Raw genomic sequence first — 22,370 nt, 5'->3', positions numbered from 1 at the left:
ATGGACAAGGGGGTGGGAAACTGTAGAGAGGGGGCATAGCCTCCCTTGGAGACTGATAGGAAGGAGGCACCATTCACTCTTGGTGGGCGGAGCCGTGCCAGCCGCGCCCACCCCACCGGAAACAGAGAGGTGGGACAGGACGTTTAAAAGGTGGGCCCTGCACCATTGGCAGGGCCCTGGGTTGGGACCCAGTGGAGTAGAGTGGACCCAGGTCCCCCTACCTCCTGCAGCCGCCCCACCCCTGGGGTAGCCGCCTACCCACCTTAGGCCTAGAGGCCTGCATTTGTCTGTCATCTGCCTGAGCTAGGAGGCCAGAACCTGAGATTGCTTATTGCTCTGCCCTGCCCAGAGGCCCCTAGATCCCTTGCTCCTCTTCCCTGCCAGACAGCTGGAGCCCCTTTAGACTGTGGCCCTGCCCCTCCCAGATGGCCAGAGCCCTCTAGACTGTCATTCAGCCCAGCCAGAGGGCCTCATACACTGCTGACTGCTCTGCCTGTCCCGGAGGGCCAGCGCCTTACAGACTGTTGCATTCGATGAAGTGAGCTCTAGCTCACGAAAGCTTATGCTCAAATAAATTTGTTCGTCTCTAAGGTGCCACAAGTACTCCTTTTCTTTTTGTGGATACAGACTGACACGGCTGCTACTCTGAACCCTGTCATTATAGACGGTTTGTTGCCCTGCCCTGCCCAAAGAGTCAGAGCCTTGAGAATGCTAGTTCCCCCTTTCAGACGCGCTAATGCAGGGGCATGGCCTCCCTCTGAGACTGATGGGGAGGGACGGTCACGGACCCTTACAGAAAGCAAAAAACACGAGCTGAGCAAAGGGGTTTCCTAACGCCAGTGACTTTACTATTAAAGCCCTTGAGAGTTACAGAGCTTTGAAAACAAGCACAAAGCATTCCCAGTCCCCTGCTCTGAGCTGGCCCCAGCTGGGAGTTTGTCCGTGTTTCAGGCTGGTGAGGGTCCCTCTTGCCCTCTCCTTCCCCTGCACATCTGGATTACTTGTGCCCCCATGCTCCATAGGGCCAGTAGTTAACAGACATTCAGAGTTGGTAGCTGCAGATTGCTGTGTCCTGGATGGTCCTTCAGCAAGTGTCAAGCCCTTCCCTGTGTGGGGAGGGTCTCTGGGATGCAGGACAATAGGCCACCCTTGGGCAGCTGTAGACCCATGTTGAGCAAGTGTTACAAAAGGTTTCAGAGTAGCAGCCGTGTTAGTCTACAGCTCACTTCATCGGATGCATTCAGTGGAAAGGAAGTTTGTACTATAAATTGGAGCTCACATGGGAACAGCTCAGAGCCCAGGGTGTGTTGGGGGGCATCGGTGGGTTTATCTTCCCAGGCATTAGGAAAAAAGCTCTCAGAAGCAAGAAGGACTGGAGTAGTTGGATAGATAGTTATCCAGTCATGGACCAAACCCCTTTGAATTATTTGTTAAGTGTATTACAGCAGAGCCTCGGAGCCTCAGTTAAGGGGCAGGACCTCACTACACCAGGTGCTGTACAAACACAGAACAAAAAGACAGTCCCCACTCTAAAGAACTTATAGACTTCTGGAGGCAGATAGGGGGTGATGGATTCTAAACTCTCCCAGGGGAAAATGCATCAGTTGGTGGAGTATTGGTGGGGGAATCCCATAGGGCCAGCAGGTGACCAGCTTGAGGTTGCTGCCATCTGCATTAGACACACAGGTGAGGGCTTGGCTGTTTCTTTGCAAGATGACGTACATGGGGCCAATACAGACTCTGCCCCTGCAATGAGGATGTAGGTCACGAGATGGGAAAAGGTTGTTGATGAATATAGGGGTGCCCAGAAAGTTCCATGGCAGATGAATTGTTGAGCCCAGGAGGGTTCTATGGAAGCTGAGGCAGATGGAACATTGGCTTTATGAAGGTTCCATGGCAATTATGGTGGATGGAACATTGGATTCATGAAGGTTCCATGGAAGTTGTAGCAGATGGAACATTGGGTTCATGAAGGTTCCATGGCAGTTGTGGCAGATGGAACGTTGGGTTCATGAAGGTTGAAGCCAGGAGGGTTCGGTGGCAGTCGGAAATGAGAGTTGAGTGGGAGCAATGGGTAAGGCATCCCTTCTGTGATCATTTCTCAGGGGCTGGTCCAACGGCACTCAGCCCAGGCCTCAGCTGGAGAAGTGTGCCCAATTCTGGGCACCGAGCTTTAAGAAAGATGTGGACAAACTGGAATGTCCAGAGGAGAGGAACAAAAATAATAAAAAGCTTTAGAGAACCTATGAAGAAAGGTTAAAAAAAACCAGGCATGTTTAGTCTTGAGAAAAGAAGGCTGAAGGGGGACCTGATAACAGCCTTCAAATATGTTCAGGGCTGTTACAAAGAGGACAGTGATCAATTGTTCGCCCTGTCCACTGAAGGCAGGACCAGAAGCAATGGGCTTAATCTGCAGCAAGGGAGATGTAGGATAGGTCAGAGGTTTCCTAGGGAGGTTGTGGAAGCTGCAATATTGCAGGTTTTTAAGAACAGGTTGGACAAAAACCTTTCAGGGGTGGTCTAGGGTTACTCGGACCTGCCTTTGCACCGGGGGCTGGACCTGATGACCTCTCGAAGACCCTTCCAGCCCTACATCTCTATGACTCTCTGAGCACTCAGAGAAAGGCTGGGGGAGGGGAGGGCTCCTGCCAGGGGTCAGGCAAGGCAGGAGGGAACTGAGAGCCACACCTACCATGAAGATGATACTGAGCAAGACGAGACAGCGTTCTGCTGGGGTTTACGTCAGGATCAGAGCAGCAAATCGTGATAACTGGGAGCCCAAGCCAGCTTCTGAGCTTCCCTGCAGGCAAGAACAACATGTCCAAGGCCACGCTGAGCTCTGAGACAGGGCCCTCAGCACGGAGATGGGGGGAGGCAGATCCCGGTGGGGAAGTTTATTTCCAACAGATACAGTTGACTAACACAACAGCAGACTGGATCATCATCAAAACCAGGCGGGGGGTGGGATCCAGGTGCCTGCTGGGAACCGAGAGCCAAGGGTGGGGCTGGCGGGATGCCAGCTGCCCCAAGCTCAGGAACAGACGTTCCCCAGGTGCCACTGGGCTCCTGAGCTAGCAGGTCTGTGCACCGTGGAGAGAAGAGACAGGCACTGGAGACGCCACCAGGAAGGAGATTAGACGCTCCCTCACTCCCCGCCCAGCCATCTGGGAGCATACGTCTGTCTGGCCTCTGAGAGCAGCCCCCTCCAGTTTCCAGCAGCCTCACGTACCCCTCCCCATGGCTCCCAATACTTCCCTTCCCCTGGGAGAGGAAAGGAGCAAAGAGTGAGGTCCAGAGCTGTGGAGTTCCAGGGGAACGAAGGAACAGGTCTCCCCCACCCCACCCAGGAGCGGGCACAGACAAAAGGCCCCATGTCCTTCAGAGATCACTACCTCACTACTGTGGGGATTCTCACCTTTTCCCTACCAGGATCCCACTGCCATATAGCCAGGAACCCTCCCTCTTAGCAACAAGAAAAGGGTAGGGTTACCATGACCCCCTTTGAGGGGCAGCGATCCCAGGCTGAGAACCCTGCCTTGTGGCCTCTAAGCATTTCTAATAGCCCCATCTTGATTGGGGCAGAAGGGACCCCCACATTCACTTCCTTCCCCACTTCAACTAATTTCCACCTGTGGGCCCCTCAGTCATTCCCGTCCCCCCCTTCCACCCATACACACACTGCACCCATATCGCAATGCCTACGTGGTACATCACTAGTCTGGAGTCGGACGGGCTGTGCCTCGCCCCAGGGGAAAAACTATGTCAGGTCTCTGGGCTGATGTGATTCCTAAGGAGCTTGCTTCCTTCTCCCTAAAGAGGCCTGGTCCCAGGTCTCCAAGGCCCTTGGTCTCTAAGGAGGCCTGCTCCCCAAAGAGGCCTGGTCTCTGGTCTCTAAGGAGGCCTGGTCCCAGGTCTCCAAGGTCCTTGGTTTCTAAGGAGGCCTGGTCCCAGGTCTCCAAGTTCCTTGGTTTCTAAGGAGGCCTGGTCCCTAAAGAGGCCTGGTCTCTGGTCTCTCAGGAGGCCTGGTTTCTAAGGTTCCTAAAGAGGTGTGAACAGTTAATAGAACTGTCCTCGCATGGAGACTCTAGGCCACATGGACCCTCTGGTGCCGGACAAGGTGGGAGCTGAGGATGAAGCTCCTCCCGCACTCTGGGCATTTGTAGGGTTTCTCTGCCAAATGGGTGCGCTGGTGCTGATCCAGGGTGGAGCTGTCGCCAAAGCCCTTCCCACACTCGAGGCACTTGTAGGGCCGCTCACCGGTGTGGGTGCGCTGGTGCTGGATCAGGGCTGAGCTGTCCCCAAAGCCCTTCCCACACTGGGTGCATTGGTAGGGCCGCTCCCCGGTGTGTGTGCGCTGGTGTTTGATGAAAGCCGAGCCCCAGCTGAAGCTCTTCCCACACTTGGGGCAGCTGTAGGGCCGCTCCCCGGTGTGGGTCCGCTGGTGCTTCACCAGGGTTGACTTGTGCCGGAAGCTCTTCCTGCACTGGGGGCATTTGTAGGGCTTATCGCCACGGTGGGTCCTCTGGTGCCCGATCAGGGTGGAGCTGTGGCTGAAGCTCATCCCGCAATCAGCGCATTTGTAGGGGCGTTCCCCTGTGTGGACCCGCTGGTGCTGGACCAGGTGCGAGTTCCGGCTGAAGCTCTTCCCGCACTCGGTGCATTTGTAGGGCCGCTCGCCCGTGTGGATGCGCTGGTGCTGGATGAGGTAGGAGCTGTCGCTGAAGCTCTTCCCGCAGTCAGGGCATTTGTAGGGTCTCTCGCCGTGATGCACCTTCTGGTGCCGGGTAAGGCCTGACTTGTCTCCGAAGCTTTTCCCGCAGTCCGGGCATTCATAAGGCCGCTCGCCCGTGTGGGTGCGGCGGTGCTGCAGGAGGTAGGAGCTGTCGTTGAAGCCCTTCCCGCAGTCAGGGCATTTGTAGGGTCTCTCACCCGTGTGGATCCGCTGATGCTTGGTGAGGTGGGAGCTCTGGCTGAAGCTCTTCCCGCACTGGGAGCAGCTGTAAGGTCTCTCCCCCGTGTGGATCCGCTGGTGCTTAATAAGGTCCGAATACTGGCTAAAGCTCTTCCCACATTGCCCACAGATGGTCAATCTCTGGGGTACAGACATGCTACTGAGAAGCCCAAATCCATTTTCCACCCCTTGGAGTTCTTCCCCCTGCCATCCCACCCTGTTGGCCTCTCCCTGCTCGGGGCTCTGCGAAGGCCTGTGTGGCTCCCGCTGGGGATTCTCCTCCTCCTTCCTGACACCTGCTGGGAGAAAGAGAAAATCCAGTTCCCCGTGACAGGGAGAAAGGGGGCAGCAAAGGGGTTTGTCACCAAACAGAAAACCCGATGGGCAGGAAGCAAAACCCCCCTCAAATCCTTCCCAGAGGGGAGATGAGGGGCCAGCAAAGGAATTTGGCATTCACCTATTAATATGTCTGAAAAGTTTAATCTGGTTATGAAGGACTGGGGAAGGGAGAAAGTCACCTAACCTAAGTGTTGTGTCTACTCATCCTAATCTATGAATCCTCCCTTATCACATGGCAGTTTATAGTATCCAATCGTCCAAAACCTGGGTCTAGTTCTGGTGTCCACAACTTCAAAAAAGGTGTTAACAAATTGGAGAAGGCTCAGAGAAGAGCAACAAGAATGATTTGTCCGTTCTGGATAACCTGCCTTATAGCAAACAAAGAAATGGAAGTGACTTGATCACGGTCACTGGAAGACAATATCATAGAATCTAGGGCCAGGAGGGACCATCTAGTCTGACGTCCTGTGCAACACAGGCCAGAGAACGTCCCCCCTGATAATTCCTGTTTGAACGAGAGCAGGTCTTCTAAAAAAAACAACCCCACCCAATCTTGATTTTTCAAATTGCCCCTGATAGAGAATCCACTATAATCCTTCGTCAGTTGTTACAATGGTAAATTGCCCTCACCATCAAACATTTTCACCTTGTTTCCAGTATGAATTTGTCTAGCTTCAAATTCTAGCCTTTGGGTCCTGTTAGATCTTTGTCTGCTAGACTGAAGAGCCCACTACTAAAAGTTTGTTCCCCACATATGTAGTTACAGACTGTGCTCAAATCACCCCTTAAGCTTCCCTTTATTAAGCTCAATAGATTGATCTCCTGGAGTCTGTCATTCTAAGGCAGGTTGTCTAATCCTTTAATCATTCTCGTGGCTTTTCTTTCACCCCTCTCTAATTTATCAACATCCTTCTTGAAGTGTGGACCCAAGAACTGGACAGTAATGGCATCACCAGTGCTGTATACAGAGCTAATATCACGTCCTCATTCCCTAGCTCATACACCCAAGGATCATATTAGCTCGCTTCACTACAGCATGTCTGGGAACCAAGTGAAGATGAGCTGTCTATCATTACCCCCTCCCCTAGTCCTTTTCAGAGTCACTCCTTCCCAGGATACAGCTCTCTCTGGTATCTTTGAGACAGGAGAGCTTTTTAATCTACTGGACAAAGGGAGAATGAGACCCAACAGCTGGGAATTGAAGCTGGAGTAATTCAAACTGGAAATAAGATATTGATTCTTAACAGTGAGGGGATTTAGTCAGTGGACCAGCCTTACCAAGGGATGTGATGGATTTTCCATTACATGGAGACTGGGTTGTCTTTCTTTAGGGAGACAGTGTGGCTACTGGATAGAACACTAGGAGTCCTGGGTTCTATTCCTGGCTCTGCTACTGGGAGGCCTTGGGCAGTCCATTTCCCTCTCTGTACCTCAGTTTTCCCATCTGTAAAACAGGGGAAAGGAGCCCACCTCTATGAGAGTCCCATGGTGATGCTCTCCAGCCTGGGCTATGCAGGAAGGGCAGGCTGGACAACCATTGGGGTTACTTTTGGCAAACCATCTAGGGATCTATGGATGGTCCCTCTGATTTTCCAGTCCATGACACTAATCAGCCTGCCACAAGCCTTTCCGAATACTCCCCTGGCCCAGTTTATCTAGTGCCCCCATCCAGACCAAGGCCACCAAGTCTAGTTATCGAGACAGCGATGTGGGGGATGAGTGGGAGTATGTCTGCTCCAGTGTGAGCAGCCCCCCAAGTCACTGCACCCTCTGGTGCTGCCTTTCCCCCTGCAGGTGGGCTGCAATGCCAGGGCTTCTGGGGGGCACATCCCACAATGCTTTGTGCTACACTCAGCTGAGCTTGCTGTGTGATTCTTTCCCAGAGCACCGTGGGAGACGCCGTCTGGCCTTCTGGGCACATGGGGATCGTGGGAAGGCAGCAGGGGACTAAGGGCGCTCAAGGGCTTAGCCAGCATCCTCCCTGCGAAGTGGGGAGGTTACCAGCCAGGCTGAGCACCCGAGGAAAACCCCTATGGGTGGTGAGCGGCCGGATCACCTGGCCAAGGCTAAATGAAGGAGCCTGCAGCTGGCTAGATCTCCAGAAGCCAAGAGGACTCCGGTAGGGCCTGGAAGCCAAACGCTCTCAAGAGATGGTGCCCTTGTCCCCTGGGGAGAAGGGCCAGAAATAGGGACACTCCTTGGCGCCGGCTGGGGGCGCTACTGAGCGAGTGGAGACAGAACTGGGAGGGGGCTCCCGCTGGCTTGGCTGGGACCGCAGCTTCCCCCCTCACTCCCAGCCGGTGTGGCTCGTTCCTCACCTGGGGGGGCGCCTCTGGGGGTCCCCCGTTCCTGGGCGCCCGGGAGATCCGGGACCCTCGGCTCTTCCCCTGGCTCCATGCGGGGGATCGCGCCCGGGCCGGGGAGCGCTGCTCGGTGAAATCCCCCCCCCGGGACAGAGAACGCGCCCGGGCTTGAACCCCGGCCCCGCGCTCTGCTGGGGGGAGGCGGGATCCGGGCCGGGGATCGTGGGGGAGACCCGGGCTGCTCAACCAAGCTGGGCTGGGCTGGGCTCGGGTCCCCTCCGGGCAGCGATTTCCTGCCGCTGGTGCGGCCCCCCGAGCCGGGCACGCAGCCCTGCGCACACCCGGCGGGGCCAGGAGCCGGGCTCCGGGGGGGCTGGACAGGAAGGTCCCGGCGCTGCTCCGGCCCCGCGGCTGGCAGCTCCCTGGGAAGCGGAAGGTTCAGGAGAGCGGTGGGTTTAACCCGTTCTTCTCCGGGCCTTGCGGAGACACCGCTGGTTAGAGGCACTTCCGATCCCCCCGCCTCTCTACAGTGGTTAGCTCGCACGCTTGTCCTAGCTGGGACCAGGACCCAGGAGCCCTGACCCCCCTAGGCCCCACTCCCTTCCCCGGAGAGCTAGGGATAGAAGGAGAACCCGGGAGTCCTGACTCCCAGACCCCACACTAACCCACTGGACCCCACTCCTTTCCCCCCAGACCTGCCGATAGAAGTTAGAGCCCAGGAGTCCTGACCCACTGCTTCAATTCTTATATAGGCAGAAGACTCCTCAAAACTACCACACAACGATGTGAGACATGCAGATGGTGACAAAAGAGATCCAGGAAAGGTGATGAATATACACAATAACCCTCTGTAGTTAAGACGTTCAATGGGCCGAGAGTATGTAACAGAGCTTCCTTACACCTGTGCTATCCAGATACAAGAGGAGAAATTATGAGTAGGGCCCTACCAAATTCACAGTCCATTTTGGTCAATTTCACAGTCATAGGATTTTAAAAATAGTAAATTTCATTATTTCAGATATTTAAATCTGAAATTTCATGGTGTTGTAGGGATCCTGACCCAAAAAGGAGCGGGGGGCCCAAAGTTATTGTGTGTTGGGGGGGGAGGCGGTTGCGGTACCGATACCCTTACTTTTGTGCTGCTGGTGGCAGCTCTGCCTTCAGAACTGGGAGCTGGAGAGCGGCGGCTGCTGGCCGGGAACCCGGCTCTGAAGGCAGCGCCGTGGCCAGCAGCAGCGCAGAAGTCAGGGTGGCCTGGTCTGGTATTGCCCCCTTCCGTCTGCACTGCTGCCTGCAGAGCCGGGCCCTCAGTCAACAGCCGCCGCTCTCCGGCCGCCCAGCTCTGAAGGCAGCAGTTCAGGAGTCAGGGTGGCATGGTATGGTTTTGCCACCCTTCGTTCTGCGCTGCTGCTGGCAGGGCACTGCCTTCAGAGCTGGGCACCTGGTCAACAGCCGCCGCTCTCTGGCCACCTAGCTCTGAAGGTAGCACAGAAATAAGGGTCTCAATACCGTGACCCCCCCCACCTGCAACGCCCTGTGGATCAGGCCCCCAATTTGAGAAACACTGGTCTCCCTCCCTAAAATCTGGTATTTTGTGTGCTTTTACTGTATACCATACAGATTTCAGGGGGGGACCAGATTTCACGGTCCATGACATGTTTTTCATGGCCGTGAATTTGGGAGGGCCCCAGTTATGAATAATGTGAGACCACATTATCGGACAAGCTTGTGAGGCTCTAAGCGCTCCTTGCTGGTGTTTCTGTTTGTATTGTTTTGCATGGATCCCTCACCCTGCAGCTGTTTCTGGGGTGGAGTGTGGGGACTGTTTATATAGGGATCCCTTACCTAACCCTAAGATGCAGCTGCCTCTTAGGTGTGGTGCAGGGCTGTTTATACAGGATCCCTCACCTGATGCTAAGATGTAGCCACCTCGGAGTGGGGTGCGGGGCTGTCTATACAGGGATACCTCACCCATTGCTGAGATGCAGCCACCTTTGAGGTGGAGTGTGGGAGCTGTTTCTATAGGATCCTGCACCTGAATCTGAGATGCAGCCACCTCTGGTATGGGGCATGAGGGCTGTTTATACAGAGATCTCTCCTGATTTTTAAACCAATTTTATGAATTTTTTTTTAGGATATATTTCATGAGTTTTGAAGACTCCAGGCCTGGCAAGACCAAGATTTTTATTATGATAGTAATAATAATTCCTAGCTGTTATTTTCATTTGTAAATCTCAGGTCACTTTACAAGAGAGGGCAGTATCATTATCCCTGTGACACCCTGGCACCCCCATATTCACCACTGTCCTATAATTTTAATATGTTTTGTACAATGCATGCCTTGTGAGGTATCCTTCTAAAAGTCTTGATCTGTCAAACATTAATATCCTGTTGGATTGTATGTGTCATTGTATGTGTTACTGAAAGATGTTGTGAAGTTGAAAACACCCACAACTAGCCTTTCAGGTACAACGATGGAGTAGCCAGACAGTGTTAACTGCTGTCATCAACACCCATCCAGGGAAGAATCCACTAGCACAGGAACTCTGTATAAGGAAGTTTCCTCGGAGGGAGCACGTAGGCAATGGAGAATGTTTGGCCAATGCAGCAGACTCCCCATGTCACATGCATAGACTTTCCGGCAAGCTGGAAGAACCTATAAATGATGAGGAGTGACATCATGACTTGGTCTTCACTCCCCCACAACTCAACACCTGAAAGAAGCTCTGGAAGACAAAGGACTCTGAATGGGGGAGGGGAATCCAAGCTGCAAGGCAGGTGCAGCTTGTGCCTCAAGAATCTGTAAGCCTGCTTGTATCATCAGACAGGGTGAGATATTGCTGATTCAAATCCAATCTAGTTTGTATAAGATTTAGTTTGCGATTTTGTTTATTTACAAGGTAATCTACTTTGATCTGTTTGCTATCACTTAAAATCTATCTCTCTGTAGTTAATAAACTTGTTTTATATTTTATCATAACCCGTGTGTTTTTCAGTGAAGTGAGTGGGGAAAATCTCAGCTCAGCTATCAAAGGCATGGTGCAAATCTTTTCCACATCGAGGGGGAAGCGACCTATATTAATGAGCTTGGATTGTACAGATCCCTGTGCAGTGCAAGATGGTATAATTCTGGGTGAATACTCCAGCAGGGGTGCAAGGCTGGGGAGCTGGCTGGCGCTGCCATTGTTGATCCATGAGTGGCTTAGGTAAAGCACTCAGGTAGGCATATTGCACCACCTGCTGTTCTGTGGGGTGTTAACAGGGCCTGGAGAGGCTGGCTGAGTCACCAACAGAGCAGTGTGAGAGAGGCCAACCCAGCTGAATGGTTAGGGGGGGCACAGTGGTTCCAATGGCTCCCAGAGTGCACCCTAGGGGTACAATCCATCACCATCCCCATTTTACAGATGGGGAAACAGCCACGGGGAAATGAAGTGATTTGCTCAAGGTCACCCACTGGCAGAGCTAGGAATAGAACCCAGATCTCCAGAGTCCCACCCTAGTGCTTTGTCCACTAGGTTTGCTCTGCACACACTTTTTATCGAGATATTACTATGTCAGTTTGCGGTGTGATGTTAAAATCAATATAGCAGCACAACCGCTAGCATAGAGGTAGTTACACCAACATAAAAATATCTTATACCAGTGCAGCTAGTCCCCTACCTTTATAGTGTTGGTGGCTTAATTCCCTTAATTCCCTTATTGATAAGATAGCAAATAACTCAGCTCCATCAGTTCACTAAACAGTGAGAAATCAGCACAGACAGAGGTGTTCAGACCTTACCCCCCTGCAGGGAAGAGCTGTTAAACCAGCGATACTCAGTCCTGAACAGGAGCCAAATTCGCGATCAACATTACCCCAAAGAGCCACAGGAGTCTGAATTCATTGTTTCATTCTCTCTCTATATATATGTATATATAATTCTTACCGCAAAATAACTGACCCAGTATTATTATTTTATCAACTACAATTGGTTAATAACATAGTAGAAGCTTCCTGCTTGATTAATAATGAAATCACAGAGTGTTTTAGTATCCTGTGCTGCAAAAAGCCGCAGGAGACACATTAAAGAGCCACTTGTGGTCGCGAGCCTCAGTCTGAGTATCACTGCATTAAACTGTCCCAAAAGCATGAGCTCACTTCTGCCCATATTCATAACCCTTTTGTGTACAGCAGATACAACATTTCCCAAATTCCCCTGTATCAACGCAAACCTTCCATCCCTTTTTCCTATCTAGTTCTGTACCCATTTTTCAAGTTCAAAGGCCACCTGCTCCGATTATTTCTAGCTTGTATCTAGTTAAAGATCCCTGCACCAATTATCCCTAAAAGATAACCAGCCATGCCTGGCACTCTGTTTATATTTGCTATTGCTTCTGACAGGTTCTGCATACACAGACAACAGAGGTCACATACAGTCAGGCTTGGAAGGATGACATTTTTATTGGTAAATGTTGATTTAGCCGTACATACCCAAACTGATGAAAAGCTATTTCCATGGATAACCATCAAAATGTACAGATATGCAAAAGAAGAAAAACACTGCTTGAGAAAGAAAAGTTCGATCCAAGGATATTTACTTTGTATAGTATGACATGTGATCCTGGCAATTTGTGTTTTAGTTATAAAGCTGTAACGTTGTGAATCTCAACATCTGTCGTTAAATAATTATTGTCTGCCCATCCCCATTGTCTGCCCTCTCCCCAATTTCCTGCAACTGTGGACATTTAAATTGACAAAAGGAGAAAAAAATGCTTAAAACAGAATTTTGCACAACTGTAAACTGATAAAAATGGGGGGAGGGGAGGAATGCTTTAAAACCACCATCAATATTATCCATGGAAATGATTAAAAAAATAAAAATCTGATTCTGTCAAGCCGACATACATTTCACCTGTTAAGAAGTTTCCACAATAAAGCTTAGCATAAGTGTGTGGCATTTGGGGAGTCTGATTCATGGTTATGCAACTTAGCATACGTACAAAGCCTTCTAAAATGTATATGATATTGGCTAATAATAGTAATTGAGGTGGTTGTTTCTCAGATTCAGGTACAGGATCCTAAGCTATAATGCCCATAAGCACGGGGGTGGGCTGTGCCCCTTTACTAGTATACCACTTACAACTTTTTCCGTGAAGGCAAGGTCTAAGAGATTTAGTTCTTTTTATGCAGAAGCATCACACTTTTGGAAACATGTTGGAAACTTTGCATGGCAAAAGGGGATGTTTGGATAAGGACCAGACAAAACAAGAGGGAAGTAGATTGATCCAGAAATGGTCATTTTCAATATTTGGCAAACAACATCTGAGAGATGCCCGGACCCTAGTTCTAATCTTTGGCCTTGTCTGGGATTTAAAGGTGTGACTTTAGCTCCATCTAATCAACGCTTTCTAAAACTCTTGTGCAGGGAAAACAATGGCACTGGAGCACCTGCTAAATTAAGGAAGATGAAGACTATTATTATTAATTGTGATCTGTATTACGGCAATGTAAGCCTGCCGCAGTGAGCCTCCCAGCCTGGTTCAACAGACTCAGGTTAACAGGGCTTGGGCTAGTACTAAGGTGCCACAAGTACTCCTTTTCTTTTTGAAATATTGTGTAGACAGCACTTTGAAGTTGCAGCCTGGACTGGAGCTCAAGGTCTGAAGCCTAAGGAGGGGTCTGGATGATATCTTAGCACTGTGTTATGGCCACGTACAGGAGGAAATTGACTGGGGATAGCTATTCCACAATAACTCCCCAGGCGGATGCTCCAATCTAGTACAGTATAAGAGGGCCTTGATCTAGTTTAGCTTAAACCAGTTTAGATCCTTTTGCTCTGGAAGTGGATTAAGCTAAAATGGAACCAGGTTGCTGGCCTGATTCCCCAGCCCTGGAAGGAATGGTGCCTCCCAGAGTCTGGGTCACTCCTTCCTCAGAATCTTGGAAGATGCCTTTGGTCAGTTGCAGTCGGTGAAGCCAATTCCACTGATGTCAATGGCCAGGCCTCCACTGATGTTACCAGTCTTTGGTTTGTGCCCCTGGTTAGCTGCATGGTGAGAGAAGATGGTGAGAGAAGTTTCACAGATGTCAATGGCCAGACCTCCGCTCACACCAGCGACCAACAATGGCCTTCGGCTAATCATGCCCCTGGTCAGCTGCAGATGGTAAGGGATGTTCCATTGACATCAACAGCTGAACAACTTCATTGATGTCAATGGCCTTTGGCTTGTGTCCCTGGTCAGCTGCAGGTGATGAGGGGAGTTCTGCTGAAGTAGAATTCTCCGTGGTGGGATTTTCCAATCCCTGCAGCCTGGCACAGCCCCACCCCCAGTTCCTTTCCCCAGTGGTTCCTCTGGTGCCTTGTGAGCTGGGGGCTAAGGCTGAAGGCCTCCTCACACTCAGAGCATCAGGACAGTTTCTCCCTGGTGTGGATCCTCCAGTGGAAAGTGAAGGAGTATCTCAGGTGGAAGTCCCTCCTGCACTGGGGGTATGGGTAGGGTCTCTCCCTTGTGTGGGTCTGGGTGGTGCTGGATCAGGGTGGTCCTGGTGCCAAGCTCCTCTTGCAGTCAGGGTAGAGGAGGCATCTGCCTCTGAGGTGGGTGCGCTTGTGTTCCTGGAGGTTGGATCTCTGCAGGGAGCCCCTCCTGCAGTAAAGACACCTTTGTGGCCACTCCCCGATGTGGGTGCACTGATGCTCAACTGGCCCATCACTCTCCCTGAAGCCCTTCCCACACGCGGGACACTTGTAGTCCTCTATGTAGTCCCCTCTTGTAGTCCTCTTGTAGTCCCGCTGTGTCCTCTAGTGTTGAGTGAAATGCAAGGCCAACCAGAAGCCTTGTCACCACAGCCACACTAGGAGGGCCACTCTTCAGGGGGGTATGCTGGTGTTGCAGGGCATGGGAGTTCTCAGCAAAGCTCCTCCCTTCTTTGGTGCCCTTGTAGGGCTCCTCTCCGGCGGGGATGACCAGTGGGTGGCCAGGTTGGAGCTGTAGCTGAAGCCCCTCCCACAGTCAGGACACTTGTAGGGGTGGGTCTGGCAGTGATGGAGCAGACACCAAAGCCCTTCCTGCAATCAGGATGTTGATGGGGTCTCCCTCACTGTATGGGCACTTTGGTGCTTGGAGGGGGATTATCGCTGCCTGGACCACCACCCACACTCAGGACATGCCTGGAATCTCTTCCCAGTGAGAGCCACATGGTGCAGAGCCAGCGTCACACTCCCGCCAAAGCCCTTCCCAAGGTCGGGGCATCAGTCAGGGTGATCACCCATGTGGGTGTGTTGGTGTTTCACGAGATTTATTCTCTGGACATCTCTTCATGTTCTCTCTCTCCTTCTAAGCAAGATTTTCCTCCCCTGGCCTGGGGGGTCCATCTTGTCCTGACTCGCTTGCATCTTTAGCTCGGGGTTCTGGGATATCCCATGCAGCTCTGCTCTTGCAGGCCCTTCCTGCTGGTGATTCTCCTCCATCCTGGCACCTGCTGGAGGCAGAAAGAATCCAGCCAGGGCTCATTCCCTGTGCTGGGGAGAGAGGGGGGCAGCAAAGGGGTTTGTTACTGAGCAGAAAACTTGATGGGCAGGAAATGAATCCCCCCAAACCCTTCCCTGAGGGGAAAGGAAGGGCTGGGTCTGTCCCAAGAGCCCAGGAAAGGCCTCAGAGAAAGGCTGGAAGATGGGAGGGCTCCTGCCAGGGGGTGGGATCCAGGAGTGACGCCTGCCATGAGAACAGGAACCTGCTGGGAATGATACTGAGCGAGATGAGACAGAACTGGGGGGCTCCTGGTGGCCTTACTGGGGTCCCAGCTTTTCCTTTCAGTCTCAGACAGTCTTTGAGATGGTGTCACTCTTCCTTATCTGTGTGGATCCTCTCAGGATCTCCCTTTCCTTGGAGCCCTGGAGATCTGGGATGCTTGCTCTTCCCTTCGCTCCATCTGGGAGATTATAGCTGGGTCAGGGACAGGGAATCCTGCTCAGGGGAAGGAAACAGGGCAAGGTGGCGCTTGGTGAAATCTCCCCCCAAAGAATTCTGTACAGAGAATGTGCCCTGATTTTAACCCCAGCCCTATTCTCCAGTCTGGGTGATGTGGGATCCAAGCAAAGGGAAAATGTTCACAGGGATCCTTTTGGGTAACGAGATGCCTGGGGGGAAGATGGCCTGTACTCTCTGTAGGAGAGGGATTCCCCCCTACACACGGGCAGTGGGGGCTTAGGAACAGCACAGGTATCCCATCACAGTGATAGTCAGACTAGTGCAGTGGTTTTCAAACTTTTTTTCTGGCGACGCAGTTGAACAAAACTGTTGATGCCCATGACCCAACAGAGCTGGGGATGAGGGGTTTGGGGTGTGGGAGGGGCTCAGGGCTGGGGCAGAGGGTTGGGGTGCAGGGGTGAGGACTGTGGGGTGGGGCCAGGAATGAGGGGGTTCAGGATGTGAGAGGGGGCTCTGGGCTGGGGCAGGGAGTTGGGGTGCAGGAGGGGGTCAGGGCTCTGGGCTGGGGGTGCAGGCTCTGGAGTGTGGCCAGGGATGATGGGTTTGGGGTGCAGGAAGGGGGCTCCAGGTTTGGGGGGGGCTCAGGGCTGGGGCAGGGAATAGGGGTGTGGGGTTGGGGCATGGGCTGACTTCGGGTGGATCCCAGTCAGCGGCTCAGTAGGGGAGCTAAGACAGGCACCGTGGACCGCTGTGCCCCAGAAGCTGCCAGAAGCAAGTCCGACTCCTAGACAGAGGCACGCAAGCGGCTCTGCGCGGCTCTCGCCTGCAGGCACCGCCCCCCAACCCCCTAGCTCCCATTGGCCGGGAACCGTGGCCATGCCGCCTCAGAGCCGGACCTGCTGCTGGCTGCTTCCAGGGCATAGCGCAGCATCAGAACAGGTAGGGACTAGCCTGCCTTAGCCGGGCAGCACCACCCACGGGACTTTTAACGGCCCGGTTGGCGGTGCTGACCAGAGCCACCGTGGACCCAGTGCCTTACATTTTGCGACCCGGTGCTGGGTCGCAACCCGCAGTTTGAAAACCACTGGACTAGTGCCTATGTGAAAAGGGGTCCTTACAAACACGAAGTCATTGCCAGGCTGGAGCAAACCAAGGGGCCCATCTGGCTTGGCATCAAATGAACATGGCACAGGGGACTTGTCATTGGCCTGGTGTTTTTCCAGGGAGCCCTGCAGGGATCGAGTCGGGGCCCCAGAATGGGAACGTGTTGGAAGGAGACATAAGGGAACCCCTGGCACAGTCTGCAGAGGACACGCGCCGGGGGGGGGAGGCAAGTGGTCAAGCGGGAAGAGGCCAGGTGGCTGAATCAGAGTGAGCTGCATGGGTGGGAAGTTCGGCACGTGTTTTAATTTGGCGATGTGTAAATGGGGTCCAAGGGGAACAAAGAACGGGGGCCCCACGCTCCCAGGATGGGGACTGGCCGGAGCCCCCATCACTAGGGTGACCAGACAGCAAGTGTGAAAAATTGGGACGGGGGTGGGGGGTAATAGGAGCCTATATGAGAAAAAAGACTCCAAAATCGGGACTGTCCCTATAAAGTCGGGACATCTGGTCACCCTACCCATCACCCAGGGTCGCCTGGCCCTTTAAATGCGCAGCTTCTCGCCCTCATCCAAGATGGCCTCGCCCTGAAACTGCTTCACTCCCTCCAATGCCCTAATCCAAGATGGCAGCACCCGCATGGCGGCACCGCTATGTCCCCTTGACCGCCCCCACCCCCGCCACCACACACTGTTGCCCCACCCCAAGATGGCGGCGGCTCAGCTTGAGCCGTGACACGGCTTTCTTTCTCTCCCTTTGCCAAGATGGCGGTCCCCACGGCTTCAAGCTCCGGGGACCCCCGGGCAGCAAGGCGTGCGCCCATTGGCTGAGAGCGGACGGGAGCAAGGCCCGCTGCCATTGGCCCGCGAGGGTCGGGCTGTGGAGCGTCGACAGAAACGGGGCGGGGCGGGAGGAGGCAGAGCCGCAGCCGGAGACCGAACGGGAGCGAGCGAGAGCCGGTGAGCCGGGAGGGGGGAGCAGTGCGGGGAGGGGGGGCAATGGGGGGGAGCCGGGAGGGGGGAGCAGTGCGGGGAGGGGGGCAATGGGGGGAGCCGGGAGGGGGAGCAGTGCGGGGAGGGGGGGCAATGGGGGGAGCCGGGAGGGGGAGCAGTGCGGGGAGGGGGGGCAATGGGGGGAGCCGGGAGGGGGAGCAGTGCGGGGAGGGGGGCAATGGAGGGGAGCCGGGAGGGGGAGCAGTGCGGGGAGGGGGGGCAATGGGGGGAGCCGGGAGGGGGAGCAGTGCGGGGAGGGGGCAATGGGGGGAGCCGGGAGGGGGAGCAGTGCGGGGAGGGGGGGCAATGGGGGGGAGCCGGAGGGGGAGCAGTGCGGGGAGGGGGGGCAATGGGGGGAGCCGGGAGGGGGAGCAGTGCGGGGAGGGGGGGCAATGGGGGGAGCCGGGAGGGGGAGCAGTGCGGGGAGGGGGGGCAATGGGGGGAGCCGGGAGGGGGAGCAGTGCGGGGAGGGGGGGCAATGGGGGGAGCCGGGAGGGGGAGCAGTGCGGGGAGGGGGGGCAATGGGGGGAGCCGGGAGGGGGAGCAGTGCGGGGAGGGGGGGCAATGGGGGGAGCCGGGAGGGGGAGCAGTGCGGGGAGGGGGGGCAATGGGGGGAGCCGGGAGGGGGAGCAGTGCGGGGAGGGGGGCAATGGGGGGAGCCGGGAGGGGGAGCAGTGCGGGGAGGGGGGGCAATGGGGGGGAGCCGGGAGGGGGAGCAGTGGGGGGAGGGGGGCAATGGAGGGAGCCGGGAGGGGGAGCAGTGCGGGGAGGGGGGCAATGGAGGGAGCCGGGAGGGGGAGCAGTGCGGGGAGGGGGGCAATGGAGGGAGCCGGGAGGGGGGAGCAGTGCGGGGAGGGGGGGCAATGGGGGGGAGCCGGGAGGGGGAGCAGTGTGGGGAGGGGGGGGCAATGGGGGGAGCCGGGAGGGGGAGCAGTGGGGGGAGGGGGGCAATGGAGGGAGCCGGGAGGGGGAGCAGTGGGGGGAGGGGGGCAATGGGGGGAGCCGGGAGGGGGAGCAGTGCGGGGAGGGGGGCAATGGGGGGAGCCGGGAGGGGGAGCAGTGGGGGGAGGGGGGGCAATGGAGGGAGCCGGGAGGGGGGGCAATGGGGGGAGCCGGGAGGGGGAGCAGTGTGGGGAGGGGGGGGCAATGGGGGGGAGCCGGGAGGGGGAGCAGTGCGGGGAGGGGGGGCAATGGAGGGAGCCGGGAGGGGGAGCAGTGGGGGGAGGGGGGGCAATGGAGGGAGCCGGGAGGGGAAGCAGTGGGGGGAGAGGGGCAATGGAGGGAGCCGGGAGGGGGGAGCAGTGGGGGGAGAGGGGCAATGGGAGGGAGCCGGGAGGGGGAGCAGTGGGGGGAGGGGGGCAATGGGGGAGCCGGGAGGGGGGAGCAGTGGGGGAAGGGGGGTCAATGGAGGGAGCCCGGGAGGAGGGGAAGGGAGGGCAAAGCGGGGAGCTTGGAGGGGGAGCAGTGGGGAGAAGGAGATCCAGGGGGTTAGAGAGCAATGAGGGCCTTGAGGATGGGGGGATCGGTGAGGGAGGGTAACAGGGGGTCGGGATTGGGGGAGATCAGGGTAAGGGGAAGTATGGCGGGGGAGACCTGGGGGAAGCGTGGTTTGGGGGATTTGGGATTATAGAAGTGGTGGAGGGATTTGAGGGGGGAAAGCTGGAGTGCAGCTGGGGAGAAAGGGACCAATGGGGAAGACCTGGTGGAAGGGCAGTTTAGGGGGACCAGCGACGGGAGCCATGGGGGGAAGACCCAGGGGGAGAGCAGATGGTGAGAGGGGAGCACCTACGGGGGGGGCAATTTGTGGAGGCAAGTGAGGAGGGGTGCAGTGTGGGAGGGGACCGAACATAGGGAGAGCCCTGGGGAGGGGCTGAGAGTAAAGAGAGTGTGGGAGAGGCAGGTGGGTGAGGGAAAGGGGGAGTAGTTGGCGGGGGGGGGGGGGTGAGAGAGATCCAAGGGGAGGAGAGAGACCTAGAGCCCAGGCGATGGATTTTTGGGGTAGGGACCCAGTGGGGGAGAGATTTGGGAGTAACCAGAGTGGGAGATTTCAGAGTAACAGCCGTGTTAGTCTGTATTCACAAAAAGAAAAGGAGGACTTGTGGCACCTTAGAGACTAACCAATTTATTTGAGCATACGCTTTCATGAGCTACAGCTCACTTCAACCAATTTATTTGAGCATAAGCTTTCGTGACTGAGAGAGGGGAAATAGAGAGGGCTGGTGGGGAGAATCTAGGGGGGAGAAGGGAGGAACCTGAAGCGGGGGAGGTCCAGTGGGGGAGTCCTAAGGGGCAGAGTTAGGCAGGGTCAGTGCTGGGAGGCAGGACAAAGAGAGAGAGATGCCCCATCAAGGCCCCTCTAGCCTGCCCCCGCTGCCCAGGATCCGTGCATGTCCTTTGTGGCCTGGGAAACCATCTCTAGGTGATCGTTCCCAACCCCCACACCTCCTGAGCTTCCCTTCTGCTCCCAAGCTGGTGTCAGGTCACACCTGAGCTGCGCAAGGGGCTCTCTGGTTACTGCTAGCAATGGCTTTGCCTGTCCGCTAATGCCCTGTAATTATTCTCCCAGCGGCTCCCCTCTGCTTGTCCATTGTGATCTCTTGAGTTCTGCACCGTGGGAATGTGCCCCCTCTGCAGCCCCTCCCCCCGGCACTGAGGAGAGCCCACCCCCACCACCACATCTACACCCCCTCCCCCAGTCTGATCCCCCATGGCTGAGCCCTCTGCTACTGTGGCCATGCTGCCAACCCTAGAGTGCAGGAGGTTGTGGGGGAGGGGTGTCATGCTGAGTCCTCGGGGGCTCTTCACAAGAGCCGGTGCCCCCTAGTGTCCCATTTCCCCTCCAGCTGAGCCAGCCAGCCCCCCACCCCGGAGCTGGGTCAGGGCGGGGGTCTTGCAGTGCTCATTGTAACCCTGGATTCTCTTTCCTGGGCAGAGGAGACCACGCTGGAGGATGAGTAGGCAGGAGGCTGTCCCGGGACGACCTCTGAACCCCTGATCCCAGGGGGCTGCCCCCTACATCCCAGCTGAAGCCAGCCATGGAGCACCCCGTGGCCAGAGGGGCGCTGGCAGGGGGCTGTACCAGGCTGTCTGCCTCGGAGCGGAACATCCGACGCCAGAGGCTCATCGTGTACAGGTGTGTGGGGGGGTTCACCTCTGTCCAGCCGCCTCCCCTCTGGGGTCAGGGCCTGTCTATCCCACCCTGGGCAGAACTCACTTTCCTCTTACCCTGGGCGTGTTTGAGGGGGGAGACTCGGGGCTGAGGATGCTGGAGGACAGGATGCTGTGGGTGGGAGACAATGAGAGGCAATGGTCTCAACTAGGCCGGGTGAGTGATTTTTTTGGGGGGGGGGAGCTGTGGGTCTCTGGGTCCTGGGGCAAACATCATGCCAGTAATCAGGGGGATTTGGGGGTCCATGGCCCCTGTGAGTGACCCCATCTCTCTCTTCCAGACCCTCCACTGAAAATCAGAGCTCCCCTGCCCCCCGGGGGCCTGAGGAGAAGGCTCCCCCGCTGTGCTGGCTGCCCCGGGGCAGGGCCGGGTCTCCTCAGGCAAGGCGCCAGTCGGAGAGACTGCAGGGCAGACGGCAGCGGCTGCAGCAGGGGGTGCCCCAGTGGGGCCAGGGGGCGGAGCTGTGGCTGGTGGCCTCGCCCATGGAGAGAGCCCGGCACAGGGTACTGGCCATTGCCCTGGAGGAGTGTCTTGCCACCAAAGGAGGGGCTGTGAGTGCGGGGGGGGGACGGGTGGTCTGGGACTGCGGCGGGGGCCCTGCTTGGAGATCTGGTGGCCTAAGCCCCCCGCCCCAACCTCCCCTGAGCCCTCCCAGGCCCTGTTGTCCTGCTCCCTTGAACCTGCTGAATCCTTTGCTGCTCCCCGGTATGGATTTCTCGAGCCAGCCTCTCCCCCACGTAACCTCCTTCTCTCCCTGCTGTGGTTTGCCACCAGATGGCCCAGAAACTCCTGTTCTGAGCTCTGGGGGTGGGGGGGGAGGCAGAGCAGGACGGCTTGGTATTTGTGCCCCCATTACACATGGGAGGGGGCCAGGCTGGGCTCTTGAGAAGAGTTGTTAGGAGATGTCAGGAGCTGGGAGTCAGTGGGGGGGGGGATGGGATCCATGTTTAACCCCGTGGTGTCTCTTGCCCAGCAGGTCTCCCAAAGGGGCACATCCTCCTCAGCTCATCTGGACACCCCCTCCCTCCCTGGACACCCCCTTCCTGGGAAAGCCTTGCTGCCAGCTGGGAGCCCTACGCCTGGTTCAGATTGGACCCCTAGGCAGCAGGAGCCCACCATGGACAGGTGAGCGGGGATGAATCATGTGTCAGGGCACGTTCCAAATACTAAGCAGGGTGTCTGCCGGGGGAGGGGGTCACTGGCTTCTGGGGCAGGGGCTGGATCTGGAGGATCTGACGGCAGAGCTATGGCAGCATGTGGGAGGCTGGGAAAGGGGAGCGGGGTGCTTTGAGAGTTGCGCGGGGGGGGGGGGGGGGATGTGGGAATGAGGTGCCAGGGGGCTCAGTGGAGCTGATGGCAGGGGTGCAGGGAGTGGGATCTCGGAGGGGGTGCTGGTGGTGTGATGATTGGGGGGGAAAGGGAGTCTCTGGGGGGGGCTGAAGATCCGGGGAGGGTGAAAATTGTGCCAGTGAGCGACGGGGCTTTGGGGTCCGTGGCCCCGTCTCATTCTTCCAGACCCTCCCCTGAGGAGCAAAGGTCTCCCGTCTGCCAGAGGCCTGAGAATAAGGCCCCTGCATCGTGCTGGCTGCCCCAGGGCACGGCTGGGT

General features: G+C 56.0%; 2 protein-coding genes and 1 long non-coding RNA gene across 7 annotated transcripts in view; 2 read left to right on the top strand and 1 right to left on the bottom strand.

Moving 5' to 3' along the window:
• Nucleotides 1–826: 826 nt before the first annotated feature.
• LOC140913679 (uncharacterized) lies at nucleotides 827–8,010 on the bottom strand. Of its 5 annotated transcripts, none has more exons than XR_012159639.2 (3): nucleotides 7,609–8,010; nucleotides 2,693–5,250; nucleotides 827–2,243 (listed from the first exon to the last, which is right to left on the bottom strand). XR_012159639.2 is itself a non-coding variant. In XM_073350467.2 (3 exons), exon 3 carries the CDS (start codon nucleotides 5,105–5,107, stop codon nucleotides 4,085–4,087), a length of 1,023 nt encoding a protein of 340 aa, XP_073206568.1. In that variant the 5' UTR covers nucleotides 5,108–5,250; nucleotides 6,569–6,734; nucleotides 7,609–7,686; the 3' UTR covers nucleotides 827–4,084. The 5 variants fall into 5 exon arrangements, 4 of the variants coding, with proteins under 4 accessions (XP_073206568.1, XP_073206567.1, XP_073206565.1 ...); XM_073350467.2 differs by adding an exon at nucleotides 6,569–6,734 and having other exon boundaries at nucleotides 827–5,250; nucleotides 7,609–7,686; XM_073350466.2 differs by adding an exon at nucleotides 6,569–6,734 and having other exon boundaries at nucleotides 827–5,247; nucleotides 7,609–7,686.
• Nucleotides 7,133–10,445, top strand: LOC140913700 (uncharacterized). Its single transcript, XR_012159641.1, has 3 exons — nucleotides 7,133–7,409; nucleotides 8,346–8,417; nucleotides 9,728–10,445. It is a non-coding gene; the product is annotated as an uncharacterized LOC140913700 (long non-coding RNA).
• Nucleotides 10,446–17,338: 6,893 nt separating this feature from the next.
• PRR14 (proline rich 14) overlaps nucleotides 17,339–22,370 on the top strand; it is a 9,280-nt gene continuing 4,248 nt past the window's right edge. Inside the window, 5 exon segments of the mRNA XM_078853469.1 lie at nucleotides 17,339–17,561; nucleotides 20,527–20,727; nucleotides 21,044–21,314; nucleotides 21,740–21,888; nucleotides 22,279–22,368. Coding sequence (XP_078709595.1) covers nucleotides 20,630–20,727; nucleotides 21,044–21,314; nucleotides 21,740–21,888; nucleotides 22,279–22,368 — 608 coding nt within the window. The 5' untranslated portion in view covers nucleotides 17,339–17,561; nucleotides 20,527–20,629.

Source organism: Lepidochelys kempii, chromosome 6, assembly GCF_965140285.1.
Source record: "Lepidochelys kempii isolate rLepKem1 chromosome 6, rLepKem1.hap1, whole genome shotgun sequence".
NCBI classification, from domain to species: Eukaryota; Metazoa; Chordata; order Testudines; family Cheloniidae; genus Lepidochelys; species Lepidochelys kempii.
The sequence above is the reverse complement of the archived record's forward strand: the minus strand, read 5'-3'. Positions and strand labels throughout refer to the sequence as shown.